This window comes from Geotrypetes seraphini, chromosome 8, assembly GCF_902459505.1.
Source record: "Geotrypetes seraphini chromosome 8, aGeoSer1.1, whole genome shotgun sequence".
NCBI classification, from domain to species: Eukaryota; Metazoa; Chordata; class Amphibia; order Gymnophiona; family Dermophiidae; genus Geotrypetes; species Geotrypetes seraphini.
In genome coordinates, this window is record NC_047091.1 from 4,849,391 (window position 1) to 4,870,668 (window position 21,278).

Below are 21,278 nucleotides of genomic sequence, written 5' to 3' on the forward strand. Positions count from 1 at the left end.
AGGAAAAATAAAAATAAAATAAACATTTTAACAAGATTTTAGTTTCCAGAAAAAGGGCTTCTTCAGGGAAGAGACTTGGCCGACAGTCCCAGGATGCCTATGTCTCCTCCCCTGCGATGTTCTCCCATCCATGCATTCCCTCCCAGACACACTGCCCGTGCCCCAGCCGCTCCAAGGAGGCTGCCCCAGATGAGGCCCACGATGAATGCAGGATTCTCTCCTCTGCGGGAAAGCCGCCCGGAGCCGACAGTCGATCTTCATAGCGGATTGCAGGGGGGGAAGAGTTCACACTCTTGGTAGGATCGGGTCTGTGTTCTCTCGGTGGTTGTGGCTGGTCTCGTTGCTGCTTAGATGTAAAAGCAGTTGATCTCCACTGCTGCTGATATTTAAAAGCAGGCAGATTGATCTCTCCAATGGACTGCAGGGGGAGGAGTTCACAATCCTGGCAGGATCGGGTCTGTCGCCTTTTACCTTCACCCTATGCCCTCTTGCTCCGGAGTCCAGAGCTTCCTTTGAATTGAAAGAGACTTACCTCCTGTGCATTTATGCCATGGAGATATTTAAGTCTTTATCATATCTCCCCTCTCAAGTTCAGTTTGATATATGGCAAATATAAAACCAGGGTTAAAATCTAAGCGGTTTACAATATCATAAAAAAAATTAAGGTGGGGGAAACAAACTAAGACCGTTAACAAGGACAAGGTCTTCAAGCATCAATAGGAACACGAGGAAAGAATGAAAAGGTTAGTTACAATGAAATCTAGGGTATGGAGAAAGGGAAAAGGATAAAACATTAGGTTAAGAATGAATAGAATGCCTGTGAGAAATAGAATGTTTTTTAATGGAGCCTTAAATTTTGATTACAAAACTTTTGTTGTGTAGGTAGTGTGGTAAAGAGTTGTCATATCTTTAGAGGTTTGTTAAAATATGATGAATACTGATATGCTAGTAACTTCTAATTCAAACCCTCCTTTTTCCCCACCTCCTGCAACAGCACTGTCTAGATGTGTAGATCTATGTGAGAATAAACTTAGTATATTAGGATATTTTGTTTGCAGTGATTCATCCATTTAGTGTTTTGTTTGCAATTTTGCCAACTGTCATGAATGACGGGACTTGGGCTTGATGCTGCGTGTCTTAACGCACCACTCGAGAATTGGAAACTGACTTGTTGCATAAGGAAGTGAATCTCAGCCTATGAAGTCCAGCTGTGCTCAGAACGGCATGAATAGAATGCAATGTAAAGTTGGGCTGATGGTAAAAAATATACATGAATGTACATATTTTCATAAGTTAGCTATCCTGATTGTAAGCAGTATGAAAATCTAGTTGCTGTACAGCTCCTCATAATTCTGGTTGATTGAGTCTATTAAATATTTCTGATAGTCCCTTTGGAGAAAGTATATCCTTCTGTCTAATTTGTGGTGCTCCAGTATCTGTGTTGAATGCCCTGAAGGATGATTTTTAAATTTTAGTGATATCGGGGGGGGGGAGGGGAGGGGAGTGTCAGTTTTTCTATTTTTAGAATATATTTTACTCTGTTCATATTTACTACACGATAAAAAGACATTCACATCTGTAAATCCCAGTGTTAGTCATTTAACTGTGACCCTTTACCACCATCGAGCAAAATTGATCAGAAAATAGAGCTTCGTTCCCTTTGAAAGGAAAACTCTGCAAGCTTGGTGCGTCGACCCTACCCTAGACCCTGTCGGCAGGAAAGTCAGCCAAAACAAACGGTCCCATATCTGCATGCATCATGTGAATGCTTTAGTTGCTTTTTAAAGCTCCAAACTTGGCCCTCCTTATTGGGGTCAGGTTCACTTCATTCTCGAGGAATTGAGGAAGAAAACTTAAGCTCGTTGGGTGCACAGCATCGGCTCAGAGATTGCCTCAGGTTTCTTGGTTGCGCCAAGAAGCAATTAATCTCCCCTCCAGCTCTTCCATCTAATGCTATGTAACCTGTACACCCTCAACAGAGAAAGTGGATATTTCTCATACCGAAGACGCAGGTCTTTTAATAATATTTATTTATTTATAACCCACCTATCCACAAATCTAGTCGAGTAACAAAATATGCACAATGCATTAAAAACAAACACTGAACCACATAGCATACAAAGTATAAAGCAGCAAAATTTAAACATGCTTAAAACTGGGACCAAAAAAAACATTCATACAGCAAAATCTTCAACCCTTTTCTACGTATTTTTCTCTCTATAAGGAGGAAAAACCCAAGGAAAAAAATATTTCCTCCTCTACAGGGATGTGTGTCTGGTGCTGGGAAGCCCGAAGCAGCCCGCCCAAAGCCTGAAATTGCTTGCAGCCGAAGGAGCCCGCCCACAGCCCCCCCCCCCGGTACCTTCTGGACATCTGGCTTTGGTAGCAGAGTGGCGCGACACAGGAGTGCAACTTTTGCGCTTCCTGCCTGGTCCTGCGCCGCTCAGTGATTGGCTGATGTCAGTTCTCAATGGACCACCGCAACTTAAAAAAGGTACTGGGAGGGGGGGAGAGATGTATTCGCTCCATAAGATGCACCCACTTTTCCACCCCCTATTTGGGAGTGGAAAAAGTGCATCCTGTGGAGCGAAAAATACAGTAGTTTGGTACAAAAGTAAAGGAAGAGCATTCCAAAGCATTTGGGCCATGGACAGAAAACATTGACTTTTAGTTACGCATGAGTCGCACCACCACCAGTGGCAATATAGGTAATATCTTTGACATATCCTAGAAAAAAAAACCTACTGGTACAAAGTCTTCCCTTTCAAACTAACTTCTGGTCTCTGGTTTTCACTGAAGATCTAGTGGTTTTGGTAGTGCATTTGAATAGGCAGGCTTCTAGTTTCTTCTGTACTTTACCTATTCATAGTCCCATTGCTGGAACAAGCAGTTTCTCCAAGAAAAATGTTCTTAGCCTCAGCTTCCTCAAATTTTGAGAGAGCCATCTTCTGCTCCTCGTAGAATTTGCTTTCATTAGAGAAATTCTGAACAAACTCAAGTCAAAGTTAACTTGCCACCAGACACGCTACAAACATGTTATGTAATCTTCTAATTTGTTGTTCTTCCTGGATTATAGCTAAAATGTAATTGGAAATGCTGATATATACTGTATGTAACTTCATTTGGTTGTTTTGGAATGAGAAGACCACAATAGTACTTTAAAGTTTCAGCGGAACCCAACTTTCCAGCCTTAGTCCTACATAAGTACATAAGTACATAAGTAGTCGCCTCCGCCGGGGCAGACCAGAGGTCCATCCAGCCCAGCGGTCCGCTCACGCGGCGGCCCATCAGGCATATTGCCTGGTCAGCGGTCCCTGACTAATTTTATTGCCTACCTCTACAGTTATCTCTAAACCTTCCACTGCTCTTATCTGTACCCCTCAATCCCTTTGTCTTCCAGGAACCTATCCAGGTCATCCTTGAAACCCTGTATTGTGCTATTTCTTATCACGGCCTCCGGAAGGGTGTTCCATGTGTCCACCACCCTCTGTGTGAAAAAGTACTTCCTTGCGTTTGTTTTAAACCTGTCCCCCTTCAATTTCATCGAGTGACCCCTTGTTCTTGTGGTTTCTTTCAAATTGAAGGTTTTCCCTTCAGGATATCCTGTAGTGGGACATGACAGAGGCAAAAGTAGTCTAGGGACTTCCTCCTGTTCTTCAACACCACCACAACCACTTGGGCATTGAACATCAGTTGGGGCATCCATGACATACCACTAGGAACCTAGTTGAAGGCTGAAAACTCTACCTGTCCATCTAGAGCCAAGAACAAATATCTTCCCGTCTTGTCCCTGCAAATTTTTTTCCTGTCCCTGCCTCATTCCTGAAAACTCTGTCCTCATCTGCACAAGCCTCAAGCACTTTAATCATACATACATGTTAGAGGCTCATGCGGTTAAGGCAGAACTTACAGGAATGGGGCAGAGACAGTAAGAAAACTTGTGGGGATGGGGACAAATTTGTCCCTATGTCATTCTTTAAACAGTACTTTACTTTTGAGTATTTGTACACCATCTCTGTGACAATCGGGTGGAACTATTTTATATTAACAAACAAGGAGAAATGGGATCTCTTTTGCCTATGTTAAGATGCGGCCCACATTTGAGATTTTACTGTTCTCTGTTGCATCTTTGTTCAGGTTACCTGCTTGGAAGAAACGTCACTTGGCAAACACTCAGCTGAATCCTTCAATCTCATATATAGTAGTCTCCAGATCCTCAAATACTAAGCTTCGTCTTCCAGGGCTGGGGAAACTGCTCAAAAATAGACTTTACCAGCAGTGAGCACGCCATACTTTCTCTACTGCAAGAGTTGAATGGCTCAATCTTGTTCAAGATGCTCTGGCCATTTAGGTTCCTCCTTTGTATGTATTTCTGTTCATACCCCTAATCCCAAAGACTATAAATTGTCCCAAGCATAATGGGGGGCAATGATCTAACTTGAACATAACTGGTTTCCCATTCTCAAGAGACTGTCCAGGTACTTCTTACATTTTTGTTAGGTGTCATTGACTTGTGTTTGAGTCCTAGCGACTTGATGAACATTATCAAACTTTCATGGCAGAATACAGACTTCTGCGCAGTATAAGTTTAAGTTTAAGTTTAGTTTAAGTTTAAGTTTAGTTTAAGTTTAAGTTTAGTTTAAGTTTAAGTTTATTAGGATTTTATATACCGCCTATCAAGGTTTTCTAAGCGGTTTTACAATCAGGTACTCAAGCATTTTCCCTCTCTGTCCCGGTGGGCTCACAATCTATCTAACATACATATAAATTCGATGAGGTCGCCATTGTTGCATTAAATGTGATCCTCCGCCTCCCAACACTGCCCATCTGCTGGTACATCATTAGTCTGATATCTCCGCTGAAACCTGTTCGCCTTGGGAGACCCTGCTGGTAGTGAAACTACCGACGGCATAGCTTTCAGTTTCTTAGATGTTCGCAAGCCCCAGTGGCGTGACGAGCCCATGTATCACAAAATCAGGGGTGCACTTACTGCATCCCACCCTCCAGCTTCTGACGCCAGTGGCTTGGAAATTAAGCAGTGCTTCGTTTACATCCTTGGGCCTGCCCTTTCCAATTCATGACATTCTCTTTGCATCAAGAAACTTTTAATCAGAAAGTCTTTTTGCCTTAAAGTGCAAGAGATTTTCCATTTGAAGTTCATACAAGGCCACACCTGGGACATTCCCGTTCTCACAAAAAAAAAAAAAAAAAAAAAAGAAAGCTTGAGGCAAGAAAGCTGGACATTGCTGTAAAAGGAGTAAACCAGTAGAACAGCGTCAGTAGGAGTATCGGTGCTAGAGCTAGTTGACTATTCCATACTACATGTGGGAGAAAAGCTTTCATCCATTTCTTCCTACATACAGCTATCCCAGGAGTAGCCTATTGAATATATCCTTCGTGAAAGAAATACATTACATTACATTAGTGACTTTTATTCCGCCATTACCTTGCGGTTCAAGGCGGATTACATAAGAGGTTATCTGGATATTTCCAGAAGAGTTACAGAGTTGAACAGGTTACTTCGGTGCTTCCTGCGGTGTTAATTTGTTTTGATGGATTTCTTGAATAGCAGGGTTTTTATTTCTTTTCTGAAGGTTTTGTAGTCTGGTGTCGTGGTCAGTAGATAGGATAGTTGGCCATCATACATTTTTTTGCATTTGACGCCTCTGATTGGGGGTGCGTGAATGGTGTCTGGGTTCTCCTTTGCCTGGTTGTGGTTGTTCGGATAAGGCGGTTGTTCATATAAGCCGGGCTATCTCCATTTATGGCTTTAAATAGTAGACAGTAAAATTTGAATAGTATTTTTGCTTGTATTTGGAGCCAGTGTGAGTCGAGGTATGTGGCGGTGATATGGTCATATTTCTTCAGCGAATAGAATAGTCTCAGGGCTGTGTTTTGTACTGTTTGTAGTTGTTTTATCATGACTGCGGGGCGGGGGAGGTAGAGGATGTTGCAGTAGTCTAGAAGTCCTAGGACTAGGGATTGGACCATGAGCTGGAATTGTTTTCTGTCGAAGAATTTTCGGATTTGCCTTAAGTTTCGCATGACCGCGAATGATTTGTATTTTTTACCTATTTAGAGTTTCCAGAGTTTTTACAAAACATTTTCTGTTTTTACATGCTGACTTTATGGAAGACTGAAACATTAATCATATTTAAAGAATGCAGAGAAACACCCATTCCAGTTCTTTCTTGTGTTCTACCCTTTAAGCTTGTAGGCGATACTGAAACGTTTTCCAGCATGCCCATGTTTAAACTTGCATATCATCAAGTATCTTACAGCTGTTGCTGCTTCGGGCTCTTTATATTCTGTATAGTTATAAGAGACTGTATCGGGCTGCACAGGTTGTTGCTTCATACTCTGACATGGTCCTGTTTGCATCCGTGCTGCAAGCACTAGACATTTCAGTTCCACAGCCTAATTAATTATAATAGACATTTGGGGGGAAATTCTGTAAGATGCGCCTAATTCAAGTAAACACATTGGTTTCAATTATTAGCTTTAACAAGTTCATAATTGGTAAAAAAAAAAAAAATTAATTGGGAGACAGGCCCTTATCTTCTTAGATGTGATTCTGCAAAAGTAAATGCCCATAGGCAAGTTTATTCTCATTTTATGCCAAAAGTGTGGAATGAAATCCCAACCCCATCCTGGAGGACCCACCAGCCAGTTGGGTTTTTAGGATAACCCTAATGAAGATGCACGAGAGAAATTTGCATATCATGGAGGTGACAGGCATGCAAATCTGCTCCATGCATCTTCATTAGGGCTATTCTCAAAACCTGATTGGCTGGTGGGTCCTCCAGGACAGGGTTGGGAACCATTGTTATAATAAATGATGGTATTTGATTCCACACTTTTGGCATGAAACGAGAATAAACTTGCCTAGGGGCATTTACTTTTGCCAGGACAGGGTTGGGAAGCACCGTAGTAGATCATTGGAAGGGAAGCCGAGTTTCTGTGAAGCCATGAAAACTTGACTTTTTATATTAAAAAAAAAAGTCTGTAAATGTGGATTTTGATTTTTAAATTGATCTTCAAATGGGTTTTTATTATATTGTGTAACACTGGAAACTAATTTTAATTTGTGTAAGAGTATGTGTTTGTATTACTCTGTTGTTGATTTATATTGTTTATGTGGATTTGTAACGCGTTCTGTGCTCTTTTGGGAGAACAAGGTTAATAAACCGAATAAGTAATTGAAAGATAGGTGCCTAGCGGTGCCTACCGTATTTCCACGAAAATAAGACACTGTCTTACATTAATTTTGAACCCAAAAAATGCACTTGATCTTATTTTTGGGGTAGGTCTTCTTTTTTTCATGTACAATTATCAACTCTCCACTCCAGTTCTTCCTCTTTCCTTTCTCCCCTCCCCCCTCCATGTTCAGCATCTTCCCTCCCCTCTCACCCATCCCCTTGTGCCCTCCCTCCCATCCCATCTCATCACTTCTGCAGCAGAACCCTTGCACAGCTTCAGTCCCTCCCTTCCTCCCATCCCCCCTCCATGCAGCATCTTTCCTCCCCTTTCACCCATCCCCTTGTGCCCTCCCTCCCATCCCATCTCATCCCTTCTGCAGCAGAACCCTTGCACAGCTTCAGTCCCTCCCTTCCACCCATCCCCCCTCCGTGCAGCATCTTTCTATCCTCCCCTTGTGCAACTGAACCCCCGCTGACACTTCCATCTCTCCCTCCCGTTAGAACGCCGCCGACCGCGAGACCGATATACCTTGCAAAAAGCAGTGTCAGCAAAAATCTAATCAGGCTGCTTTGCAGCTTTCTCTTCTCCTTCCCGGCCGTTCCTCTGCCACATCACTGATGATGTCATCAGCAACATGGCACATGGAACGCCCGGGAGGGAGAAGAGAAGGCTGCGAAGCAGCCTGAGTAGATTTTTGTCGACGCTGCTGTTTGCAAGGTATATCGGGTCTCGCGGTTGGTGGCATTCTAATGGGAGGGAGAGATGGAAGTGTCTGCGGGGGTCTGGCTGTGCAAGGGGGGGGGAGTGTGTGTGTGACAGGAAGCGCTGCTGCTGGCGACTAGGGCTTGTTTTTTGGGTAGGGCTTATATTAAGACCTACCCCGAAAATCACGCTATGGCTTATTTTCGGAGTAAGTCTTATTTTCGGGGAAACACAATAATACCAAATTAGGCGTGTTTAGGGGTGGAGAGTGACTTAGGCGTCACTCTGTGTGATTCTCTAAAGGACTTTGGTGCCTATAATTAGGCTTGTAAAACCTTGGCCTACATTACATGCACCTAAGTTTCAGACGCCTCTAACCATGATTCTATAATTGGTGCTTAAGCAGGGATAGGTGCCTAACTTTAAGAGCTTGTGTTTTAAGAACATAAGAATTGCTGCTGCTGGGTCAGACCAATGGTCCATCCCACCCAGCAGTCCGCTCACGTGGCGGCCCTCTGGTCAAAGACCAGTGCCCTAACTGAGACTAGCTCTACCTGCGTATGTTCTGGTTCAGCAGAAACTTGTCTAACTTTGTCTTGAATCCCTGGAGGGTGTTTTCCCCTATGACAGACTCCGGAAGAGTGTTCCAGTTTTCTACCACTCCCTGGGTGAAGAACTTCCTTATGTTCATATGGAATCTATCCCCTTTCAACTTTAGAGAGTGCCCTCTCGTTCTCCCTACCTTGGAGAAGGTGAACAGTCTGTCTTTCTCTACTTCAGTATTTTGAATGTTTCGATCATGTCCCCTTGCAGTCTCCTCTTTTCAAGGGAGAAGAGGCCCAGCTTCTCCAATCTCTCACTGTACGGCAACTCCTCCATCCCCTTAACCATTTTAGTCGCTCTTCTCTGGACCCTTTCAAGTCTTTCTTCATGTACGGCAACCAGTGCTGTACGCAGTACTCCAGGTGAGGGTGCATCATGGCCCGGTACAGTGGCATGATAACCTTCTCTGATCTGTTCGTGATCCCCTTCTTTATCATGCCTAGCATTCTGCTCGCCCTTTACACCGCCGCTGTGCATTGCGCTGACGGCTTCATGGGCTTGTCGATCAGAACACCTGAGTCTCTTTCCTGGGAGGTCTCTCCAAGTACTGCCCCGGACATCCTGTATTCGTGCATGAGATTTTTGTTCCCAACATGCATCACTTTGCACTTATCCACGTTGAACCTCATCTGCCATGTCGATGCCCATTTCGCAAGCTTGATTATGTCACGTTGCAGATCTTCGCAATCCCCCTGTGTCTTCACTACTCTGTATAACTTTGTATCGTCCACAAATTTAATCACCTCACTCGTCGTACCAATGTCCAGATTGTTTTTAGGTACCAGTTGCAGAATCTGGCCCTGTGTGTTCAGTGGCCCTCACAAGGTAGAATTTGTTGTTCTAGCTAGCAGGTTACTGGAGGAAAGGTCTCTCGTAATTTTTATCAACATAATGAAAGGGAACTACAAATACCCCAAAAGCCAATTACACCAAAAAAAAGTGTAGAAGCCTGCAAAATTGGGACTTAATATTTTTGTTGAATAAAGAACATTTCTGCAGGCTTTTACACTTTTTTTATGGTGTAATTATCTTAATTTTTGTAACATAATTAGGAAACCTCAGCTTATAGTGGAAATAGTATTTCTGATACCCTGTTCTTATAACACATTCAACCAACAAGCAATGGGGTAATGGAGGAGGCTGTGAAGAGAGAAACTGTATGGATAGTCTTCTGTAATATATACAGTTTTCTGTTCTAACCAGTGAGTGGCATAAGAGCCTGCTGACGGAGCTACAATGAAAAGCATGTGGACTGCTGCCTGTCCCAATATTGCATTCCTCTTCTATTTTTTTTTTTTTAATTGGTATGAAGAAATAAACTTCAGTTTTTACTTTGTCATCATCCATGTTCAGATGATGCCTCAGAACTGGAATTTGGCAAGCCTAAAAACGCCACTTAAGCTTTTTATGCATCAAATACCTGCCATAAACTGCAAGTAAAATAATCCTATCTTTAATACCTTCCTCTTCTTTATTGGGTGATCTGATTTTTTTTTTTTGTTAAAGATTTAATATAGATTAAGACTTTTGTAGACCGAGCCAAAATGCACGTTCTCCAGCTCCGTCTTTGGTGTACCTGGCAAGGAGTTACTGAAAGCTGTGCTCCACTTCTTCTGTTTCCCAATGCTGAGAAATGCCGCCCATTAGGCCTGTCATCACAAGTCTGTGCAGGCCGAGCATCCTGCTGGTAAAGTGAAGCATTTTGTTGGATAAAGACTTGGGAAACTTGTTTAGATCCTGTTGGTGCCATCCATAAGTGCTATGTTCTGGGATCAGTCTCATGCAGGCTTAGAAATGGGACATACACCTGCTCTGTGCGAAGGATGAGAGGAACGGCAGAGAAGGGAATTCTGATTTTCTCTTTGTCTCTTCCTTGTAAGTACCAAATAATGCCCCGTTTTTCTGAATACGCCTCGTAGTCCATAATCCTTGGTGTTGAAGGGCTAACATGCTGATTCCTGCTGCTTGTTATCGTTCAGTGCTTTCAAATTCTGCCTATTAAGTCATACTTAAGTAGGTTTAAAAAAACAATACGTATTTTCATTTTAAAAAGTTTTCCTGTTTATTTCCTCTTTCATAATTGGTTCTATAATAGTTGATTATGTAGCAGAAGTTCCCTTCTGTATTGTCATATCCTACTTTTTTGCTATAAAGGCTCATTTTCATTGCACTTAGACACACAAAGTACCATAGGTTTAAAAAAAAGACATTTTAAGGAACAAAGTGTGTACTTTAGTGTGTGTGGGTACATTTCTGATCACGTACATTTGAATTGGTGTGGAAGTTTTGTATAATCTGCCACTGCTATTTCAAATGGCATGTTGCACTCTGCTTACCCAACAACTCAGTAGTAAAAACAAAAGCATTTGTATGATTTTTAATATCATGCTTTGTGTGGTGTTTAGAAATATGTACAGTGTTCCCCACCCCCCCCCCACCAATTTGCAGTTAAACAAATCGCAGACTCGCTCATTTGCAGTCTGCTCCGACCGCCTCGCCTCTTCCTGTAGTAAAGTCAGGCTACACCAATAAGGAGATGCATGTCAAAGCAGATCCTGATTGGTGGACTTTACTACAGGAAGAGGCGAGGCGGTCGGAGCAGACCATGAGTGATGATTTTTTTCACCCACCGGCACTCCAGCTTCCCTCTCCTGCCGAAATTCGCGGGGGTTCCTTTCACTATTTATTTATTTTTTTTGTTTGCATGTGTGTAATAACATTGACATCAGTTTTAAGTAAATTTTCTAATGTAATCATGCCTAAGCTCGCAGTTCTTTCAGTGGTAATGAATTGTGTTACAGATAATGTATTATAACAACACAAGAGGAATCCAAGTCAGACAGGAACGGAAAGCTGATTGTACAGGTGATAGGATTCAGGTATGTCACTTGCATGTAGGCTCAACTTTGAGTTTACTTATATTTGGTGCCTTTCGTAGTGGGTATAACTTCCAGGGTGTACAAGAATCTTTGGGTTCTGTTACATACCTTTGATTTGCGAGTACAGCTTTCAACATCTAAATTTCTTTTTTTTCTCCTTTGGTGTCTGGTTGTGGCTGCATGCAGTTTTCAGCACGTCTGTTGTGTCGCTTCATTTAGTGAATGGAACAGCTGACTTAGCATATAAGCAAGCAGAAGTAAAAATTGACTAATACGTGCATGTTATAGGAGAAAATATGTGTAATCCTCCTGAGGCAGAAAGACACTTTCCTCTTTTCATCATTTTTTCATAGCTGGCAAACAGATTCTGTGCAGCAGACTCACATTCTGCTGTTTTTCACTCCTAACCCCTCCCCCCTCCCAACACACACTCTTGCCTGAGAAACTCACTACTTGTACTATTTTGTCTGTTTGATTAGATTGTAAGCTCTACTGAGCAGGGACTGTCTCTTGAATGTTTTAATGTACAGTGCTGCATACATCTACCAGTGCTATAGAAATGCTAAGTAAATTTCTCCAAAATAAAGGATGCTAAAATTAGCCTTTCCCACAAGGGTTTGATGTAACTCACCAAGGTTCAAGTGTGTTTGGAGGTTTGTTTGTTTTTTTACATCAGCACTGTGCAAGCACAGATGTAAATTATATTTTGTATAATATTTTTGTGAAGGGTCAGTTGTTTCTTGGTGCAAGTGCCCATATGGGAATAATTTTTTTTTAACATAGGTGCCAGCCGTTATATGCCATTTTCACACATTCACGTAGAATAATGCACATAATAAGCATTTGTATGTGCTCATACCTGTGTAACTGATGGAATTCTTCCTACGTACTATTTGTAAATATATGCTTAATTTACATAGCATGTATTTGCAAGAGGAGCAAACAAATGGACAGAGCTTAGGAGGGGTATAAAGTTAGGGGCATATATGTGCAACTTATAGTACAGTATACCCCAAAGTTCGCAGGGGTTGTGTTCCAGGAGCACCCGCGAACTTTGAAAAACCGTGATTATTGGATGCGGTACCGGGGGCGGCGGCAGGGGCTGCTGCGAGTGCTGATGCGGGTCAGGCAAAGCAGATCGGGGGGGGGGGGGCAGAAGATATGCACAGCCGGGTCGCAGAAGAGGTGAGTTTGGGGGGGGGGAGTACTGTATTTACAGCGAGTGACACTACTAGAGGACCTATCACCAATCAGCCTGAACAAGAGGCAGACACTGCAAACGGTGGACGGAAAAAACCTGCGAACTACTGGGGCCGCAAACTCTGAACTGCAAGTTCGCGGGGGAGTACTGTATTCTATAATTTATCTTTTGGCATTCAGGTACTAGCTTACAGCTCTGTATGGCACCTAACGTTTACACTCATTTAAGGGGTTATGCCAATACCTTGAAAAGGAAAGCACATACTTACCGTATATTTCTTTTTTTTTTGTTCTTTAATTCTTTATTTGATTATTCATTACAATAACAAATATTCACAAATATCCACTAAATTCTGTATATAAAATACAACTTAACATATAAAGGAAATTAATCAACAATGATATAGTCCACATTATAATGGTCACCAGTATCAATTAGAAACTTAAATCCATCAATCTTTTAACATCGCAGGCAGTAATTGGCCAATCTATATAAATCATACGCCCTCCTCCAATATATATAAAGTTATTAATTACATTACATTACATTACATTAGGGATTTCTATTCCGCCATTACCTTGCGGTTCAAGGCGGATTACAAAAGGTTAATTTAAAAACAGAGTTACAATGATTAGCTAGAGAGGTAGGTTGTAGATCTTATAGACATTTAGCGGGTTGTTGAGGGTGAGGTGGTTTGTAGTAGAGTTGATAGGTGGTCAAAGTGGATGTTCTTTTGTTATTATTAGTGCAGTAATGGGTAGATCGAGCGTCAGTTTTAGTGTTACTAAGAGGTCGTGATGTTATTGCTGCTTCAGGAATTTCTTGAAAAGTGTGGTCTTTATTTCCTTTCTGAATGTCCTATAGTCTGGGGTGGTCATCAGAAGGTTGGAGATTTGGTTGTCCAGTCTTGCGGCTTGAGTGGCTAGTAGGCCGTCGTGTAGTCTTGTTCTTTTTACTTCCTTGATTGGGGAGGGTATGAATGGGGAGTGCGTTTTTCTGTGTCTGGTAGTGGGTGCTTGGATGAGGCAATTGTTCAAGTATGATGGGCTGTCTCCGTGTAGGGTTTTAAATAATATGCAGTAGAATTTGAATTGGATTCTTTCTTGGATTGGAAGCCAATGTGAGTTGATGAAGGCATCCGTAATGTGGTCATGTTTTTTCAATTAGTAGATGAGTCTCAAAGCTGTATTTTGGATTGTTTGGAGTTGTCTAATCGTAGTTGCAGGGCAAGGAAGGAAGAGGATGTTGCAGTAGTCCAATATACCCAGTATTAGAGATTGTACTATAAGTTGAAATTGTGTTCTTTCAAAGAATTTTCGGACTTGTCTCAGGTTTCTCATGATTGCGAATGATTTCTGAATTGTTTTATTTATTTGCGGTTGCATAGTGCAGCATCTGTCTATGGTCATGCCAAGTAGTTTTATGGTGGTTTGGATGGGGTATTTGATTGCGTTTATCTCTAAGTTGGTTGTGGTTTGGATCTTGTCATTTTCGAGAAGGATGAATTTGGTTTTGTCTTGGTTGAGTTTAAGTTTGTGATTTTTCATCCAGGTTGTGACTGTTTCAAGTGTTTGGTGAAGTTTGTCTGTCATGGTAGGTTTGGAATGATCGTATGGGATGAGGATGGTGATGTCGTCAGCATAACTATAGGTGGTTATGCCCAGATTGTCCAGAAATTAAACTTTCAGCAAAGGTTTTCCTTTAATAAAGTCTTCTAACTGGACTGGTTCAAATAAAATGTACTTATCACTTCCATATAGAGAGTTGCGTGGGGACAGAAATCCCACCCATCCCCATGAGGTCTTCCACCCGTCCCCACCCGTCCCTATAAACTTCAGAAATAGTTATTTCAGTTAATTATGCTACTGAATTAAAGGCTCTGGTAGAAACCCATTTACAAAGTATGTATTCTTCCCAATTAATATTTCCAAATTAATAAAGTCTTTTTGCTTATTTTTAAATGGGTTTCTACCAGAGCCTCTAATGTTTATAAATTTTTATCAACACAACTAATATACTACTTTATCCTAAAGCAAAAAAAAGAAATATAATTTTTTTCCTACCTTTGTTGCCTGGTTTCTGCTTTCCCCATGTTCTCATTCAATTCCTTCCATCCACTGTCTCTCTTCTCTCTGCGTCTTCCATTTGCTCTGTTACTGTGCCTCTCCCTTTCTCCCCCCTTCCAAATTGGTCTGGCACCCATCTTCTTCCCTCCGCTCCCTCCATAGTCTGGCATCTCTGTCTTCTTCCCTGCCAGCATCTTCTCCCCACTCTCTCTTCCCCATTTCCTTTCAGCGTCCTTCTCCCCCCATCTTCCCCCATTTCCTTTCAGCGTCCTTCTCCCCCCTCTGTCTTCTACATGTGCTTTCAGTGTCCTTCTCCACCCCTTTGTATTCCCCATGTCCTTTCAGCGTCCTTCTCCACCCCTTTGTCTTCCCCATGTCCTTTCAGCGTCCTTCTCCCCCCCTCTGTCTTCCCCATGTCCTTTCAGCGTCCTTCTCCCCCCCTCCCGTCCTCCCCATGTCCTTTCAGCATCCTTCTCCACCCTTTTGTCTTCCCCAGTGTTTTCAGTGTCCTTCTCCCCCCTCAGTTTTACCCATTTCCCTTAAGTGTCTTTTCTTCTCCACTCCACCTTTCCTCCCTTTCTCCCTCCCTGCCCCTTACCTTTGTGGCGCTTCCCCACCCAACCAACAACCGAACAGGCCCGGTTGGACAAACCTCCCTGCCCTTTAGCCGCGGATCTAAATTACCTTCTTACAGCAGCTGGAGTATTGAAGCTGTTGTAAGAAGGTAATTTAGATTCGCGGCTACAGGGCAGGGAGGTTTGCCAGCCGGGCCTGTTGTCGGTCGATCGGGGGAAGCGCCACAAAGGTAAGGGGACCTGACCGGCTATGCACACTCCCCTCCCCCCCATGGCTGCACCCGGGGCGGACCGCCCCCCGCTTTGGTACGCCACTGCCTTCTCCCTACCTGCCCTGCCGCACACAGCCGACCGGAAGTCTTCCCGATGTCAGCGCTGATGTTGGAGGAAGGGAGGGCTCTGCTTAAGCCCTCCCTCCGACGTCAGCGCTGACATCGGGGGAAACTTCCAATTGGCTATGTGTGCTGCAGCAGGGCAGGCAGAAAATGGAAGACGAGGCCTCGCAGCAGGGCAGGTAGGAAAGGCATTGAACCCCACGGTTCCCCGAGAGCACGAGGGGCGTTCCCACAGGATCCCTGTGACTCTAGTGGTTGTCCCCACGGGATCCCCGTGACCTGAAGGGGGAACCCGCGGGATTCCCGTCGTCCCCGTTCCCTTGCAACTCTCTACTTCCATACGAGACTAAGCACTTGCATGGGAATTTCAGAAAGAAGGTAGCTCCAGTTGCCACCAGCTTAGGTTTTAGCTGGAGGAATTGCTTCCTTTTAAACTGTGTATGCTTAGAGACATCTGGAAAAATTGTCACACGTTGGCCACAAAACATGTCTTGTTTTTTCAAGAAATATAATTTCAGAATAGCCTGTTTTTCCAACTCTGTTTTGAAGACCACTATTAAAGTTGCTCGTTTATCAATTATGTCCCTAGAGGATTCAAGGAACTGTGATACATTCAAACTGTCAGGTGAAACAAGTTTATCCATTTCATCCTCTTCAAGTATTTCTTTAGACACTCTTGGAATGTAATAGAGGTTATCTAATTCAAGAGTATCCACTTTAGTATATTGTAATATATCCCTCAAGTACATTTTCCAGAGTTCTAAAGAAGTCAAATAATGTGTTACAGGAAAATTTAATAAACAGAGGTTTTTAGCCCTTATAGAATTCTCTAGCTTTTCTAACTTAGCATGAGTCAACAAACCATCTTTAATATTGGAAACAGCAGTAACTTGTAAAGTATTAACAACTTGATCTATTTTTTTTAACTTTTTTGCTGTTTCACCCTGTTTAACATCATGTTCATTAATTTTCACTGCTACATCTAAGGAAAACTGACATAATTTCAAAACAGTTTTTTGTAATGATGACTCTATTCTGTTAATACTTAGCCATACAATGTTTAGAGTGATCTCTTTATCTTTAGGGAGAACTTCAGAGCCTTGCCCTATGACCATCTGCACTGGGGTCAGCTCTTTAGGTCCCTCCAAGGATTGTGCTGAGATCTCTAGTCCAGGAGGTAAAGATGTTTGTGGGGAAGAAGATGTTTCCTCCAACGCTGGGTGGGACTCTTCTAACCCTGGAGAATATGGTGGTTGAGGAGGTGGTGTAAGTTCCCCAGAGGACAGAGAAGCATTAAGAGTATCCAAGTTTACCTGCTCTTTCACTTGAGACAACGCAGGAGCCATAAGGTGGCGATCCATCGGACCAGTCATCAAAGTTGGTGGTATTACTTTGGCTTTCCTCTTGCCCATATTGATAAATTTCGATACTCCCTGCTCCTCTTGGGCTCCGAAGGGGCTCAAAAGGGGCAAGCCCCTTTGGCCACGCCCCTTTGGCTCATGACTGTGGGCCGCGCTCTGCGGCTGGGTGTTGATTTAAAGATCCCAGAAGGACCCTCTCAGCTGGCTGGAGCAGTAAGCTGCGGGACTGCCTGCCCCGATGTTGAGAAGTGTTTCACAGCACTGGCGGCAGGTTCTCTCCGCGGCTGGGTGTTGATTTAAAGGTCCCAGAAGGACCCTCTCAACTGGCTGGAGCAGTAAGCTGCGGGACTGCCTGCCCCGATGTTGAGAAGTGCCTCACAGCACTGGTTGCCCCGTATATTTTTTTATAGAAAGGGTTCCTTCTGTATTCTAATTAAGGAACCCAGTTATAAAATTGGCTTCCCCCATGGCTTTCAGTATTGTTATGATGATGACTTCCAGGTCTCTCTCCCTTTCTCCCAGATATTTCGCTAGGAGTCCAGTCCCAAATCCTCCGCCTGCTTGTCTGACATCGCTGCCTGGATATCTCACCGCTGTCTGAAACATTGCCAAAACAGTTTCTTATCTTCCCCATAAACCCACCTATCTCACTCCACCTTCCCTATTTCAGTGGATAACTCTCATCCTCTCATCAGCATGTAAACTTAGAGTGCAAGCAGTTCCCGGGTAAGAATGGTTCCGGTTTTTTTTATACCATTCTTAAGTTGAATTTGTATGTAACTCAGGAGCAAGGCGGACCCGGGGACGGGGCAGGGGCAGGGCCATGCATCCTCTTTTACCATATGGAAAATCTGGTAACCCTAACCCTTTATAAAGTTTTTAGTGGATGAGATGTCCCAGTTTGCCTGTGTCGCATCGTTATTTATTTAGATTTTTATCCCGTCCTCCCAGTAGCTCAGAACGGTCTACAACAGCGGTCTCAAACATGCAGGCCGGCATGCGGCTCTCCAGGTGCTATTTTGTGGCCCGCGGTCTGGACGCGATCAAAACAGCATTTCTCTTCCCCCTTCCCTTCCTTTTGGAGCAGCCGCGGGTTTGGCGGCTCCTCGCGCTATCCACTCCTGCATCGGAAGCCTCTCTGACGTCACAACATAGAAAGCACAGAAAAATAAAGTCACCAGACGACAAAGGTAGGGAAAATGATTTTATTTTCAATATAGTGATTGAAATGTGTCAGTTTTGAGAAAGAAAAGATATTAAACTTTAAATGTGAGGGCTGCAGAAAAAATAGGGTACTTGGAGGGCCGCAGAAAAAATAGTTAATGTCATATTAAAGAAATGACAATTTTGCATAAGGTAAAACTCTTTATAGTTTATATATATTTCCTTTTAACTGTTAGAGGAAAGTTTTATAAACTATAAAGAGTTTTACCTCATGCAAAATTGTCATTTCTTTAATAAGGCATTAACTATTTTTTCTGCGGCCCTCCAAGTACCTACAAATCCAAAATGTGGCCCCGCAAAGGGTTTGAGTTTGAGACCACTGGTCTACAAGCAAACATTCACAGTGGAGTACATTTGGACAGTACAAAGACGTTTCTCGGTATTTATACCACTTAGATTGTAAACTGCTTAGATTTTTTTTTTCCTTCTAAATTCTTTAAGAGGTTAAATAAGGAATGGAAAGCTGTCCCTTAGTTGGTTTTTTTTTTTCCCTGTGCTTGCTGTGAAACATCTATTCTGTAATCTCCTATCCTGGACTAAAACTATCCCATGAGTGGACAAAGTGCTGGCATCTACTTAATGTTTGTTTGTTTTTTTTGCTTATTTACTTCTTTTTTTAAAAAATAAAGCCATTATTTCTTCCTAGTATAAAACAAGGCCAAATGCACTAATGTTTTAAACCCTAAGAAAAGGGGGGGGGGAGGAGTACCAGAGTGGATCAGAACCCTAGCTGGCATTGTTTGGCTCTAGTAATTGCCAGGTCGCTGTCGGCAGTGAGGACAAGATTACAGGTGCTATAGAAACCAATCTTGCCAAAACGGACATTCTATTAAAATATGATTTTCGTTTTAATGGCTAGCTACTAAAGGCTTTTTCTTGTTTAGTACATGTTGCTTAATTAGTTAGCAGGTTTAGTAATGCACATCACCAGGTGTGCAGAACAGCGAAGCTGATTGCTTATGATTTTACATAGAGCTGCTGAAGAGGACTGAAAGGAAATGGTGCAACCATTATAAAAAGAATGTTGACACCTGCTGAATGCTGATTGCTATAGAAAATGGCTTCCAAGGAATGCCTGGAGCTAAGCTTCAGGCTATAAGTAGGTTCAGATTCATTGTTGAAATCCAGAGAGAACTGCTTCAGTGAACATCCCGGTGTAGGGAGCAAACAAGAGTTCAGTTTCTTTACAGTATTCAGTGGAAGAAGCACAGGAGTTGGATGGCACATTCGTACATACACGCCTTTAATACCGTAGAAAATGTGCCCTTGTCTTAAACTATCTACTTGTGTTCACGTTAGAGAGTTGCCTCGGGAACGGGGCCGACAGAAATCCCACAGAATCAGTGGGGATCCCTCGGGGTCACCCTGGGTCTGCGGGGATCCCATGGGGATGGAAGTACCTCTTGCAGGGCTCCCACGGTGTGTACCTGTTTCCTGGCAGCTTCCTCCCCCTTCCTTCTAGGCAGCCATATGTGTTTCTTCACAAAGCTGCGAGCAGCAGTGGAGAGAATTGGAGGGAGAGATGGCGGCATGGTGCTGGAGAGGGGTGATGGAGAAATGTTGGGCATAGGGTTGGTGGTTCTGTTTGCTTTCAAGCTCCATTTCCCTCACTATGCCTGTCTCCAACACTGGCTACCAATTCAAGAAAGAATACTATTTAAATTCTACTGCATGCTATTTAAATCGTTAAATGGAGACAGCCTCTACCAAACTACATCACCCAGACATAGAAAAACACACACCCCTTTCACACACCCTCCAATCAAAGAAGTCAAACGGAAAAAATTGTATGAAGGACTACTGGCATCACAAGCAGCAAAACTAGATAACCAAATCTCCAACCTACTGATAACAAACCCCGAATACAAGATCTTCAGAAAAGAAATAAAAACGATTCTCTTCAAGAAATCACTGAATCACTCTTAACATATCAATGCCTTCCCATTAGATGTTCGATAAGAGAACTCGCTTGAAAAATTTAAAGCCAAACTTAAAACTTTCCACTTTAAAGATGCCTTTACTCTTTAGTATCAGCTACTGCCTTTTAATCCCTTGATTCTTGTGAAGCTTTGAAACTTCTAATCCTTCTTTTGAAGTGATTCCCATCCTAATGTTTTTGCCACTCCCCATTTATCGTTTCCTTTTTTTAAATTAATTTTACTTCGATGTATTTTAAACAACCTTTCCCTCCCCTACTTTCCTTCTGTTTCATGTATGTTAACTTAAATTTGTCTAGGATTTTTAATATTTGATAAAATATTGCTTTCATTTATTTATTTATTTTAACTGTTTTCTTTGTAATCTTTTTATAGTGTACAGCATTTAGACACTTGTTTTGATAGACGGTATATCAAAATAAAGAAACTTGAAATACAGAAACTATAACTGAGAAGATGGACTTTCTAGTGATATCATAGAAAATTTTGCGAATAGAAGGAACAACCTGCAGATATTGATCATTGGAACATAGTGTACGGGTAGAAGCATAGGGAATCAAATGTTTTATCTATGAATGCAGGGATATGGTGTAGTTTGGTTTTATAAGTGAGAAGTAAGATTTTGAAAGTGATGCGATGAGGGATGGGAAGTGGGCATCATGTAGAAGAGAAGTGACATGGTAGAATTTTATTGCGCGGACGATGAGTTTGACGGCGGTGTTTTGCAAGATTTGTAATCCACGTATCTCTCTTTTTGATTTATACCCTGGTAAAGGGTATTGCAGTAATCAATATTGGAAATGAGAGAGTGGATGAGACTTAGAGGAGACATGATAGAAACCTTCAAGATCATGAAGGGCATAGAAAAAATAAACAGGGACAGAGTTTTTCAAATTAAGGGGATCAACAAGTACAAGGGGGCACTCAGAGAAATTGAAAGGGGAGAAGTTTAGAACAAACGCTAGGAAGTTCTTTTTCACACAGAGGGTGGTGGATACATGGAATGCGCTACCGGAGGATGTGATAAACAGGAGCACGCTACAGGGGTTCAAAGAAGCTTTGGATAGGTACTTCGAAGACAAAGGGATTGAGGGGTACAGATAAGAGTAGAGGTAGATTATAGGGATGGGATTAGAGGTAAGTTATAAAATTAATCAGGGATCACTGTTCAGGCACTAGGCCTGATGGGCCGCCG

The 21,278-nt window shown here is 42.5% G+C and overlaps 1 protein-coding gene across 6 annotated transcripts in view; it reads left to right on the plus strand.

Moving 5' to 3' along the window:
* Positions 1-21,278, plus strand: part of RPS6KA1 (ribosomal protein S6 kinase A1) — a 149,190-nt gene that overhangs the window by 24,222 nt on the left and 103,690 nt on the right. For 3 of the 6 annotated variants that reach the window (XM_033955228.1, XM_033955230.1, XM_033955229.1), the window contains one exon: positions 11,307-11,384. The exons of 2 other annotated variants lie outside the window; for them this stretch is intronic. In XM_033955228.1, the coding sequence (XP_033811119.1) occupies positions 11,307-11,384 (78 nt within the window). Of the gene's footprint in view, positions 1-10,268; positions 10,381-11,306; positions 11,385-21,278 lie in introns of those variants that run through there. One more of the 6 variants, XM_033955232.1, reaches the window with a different exon arrangement.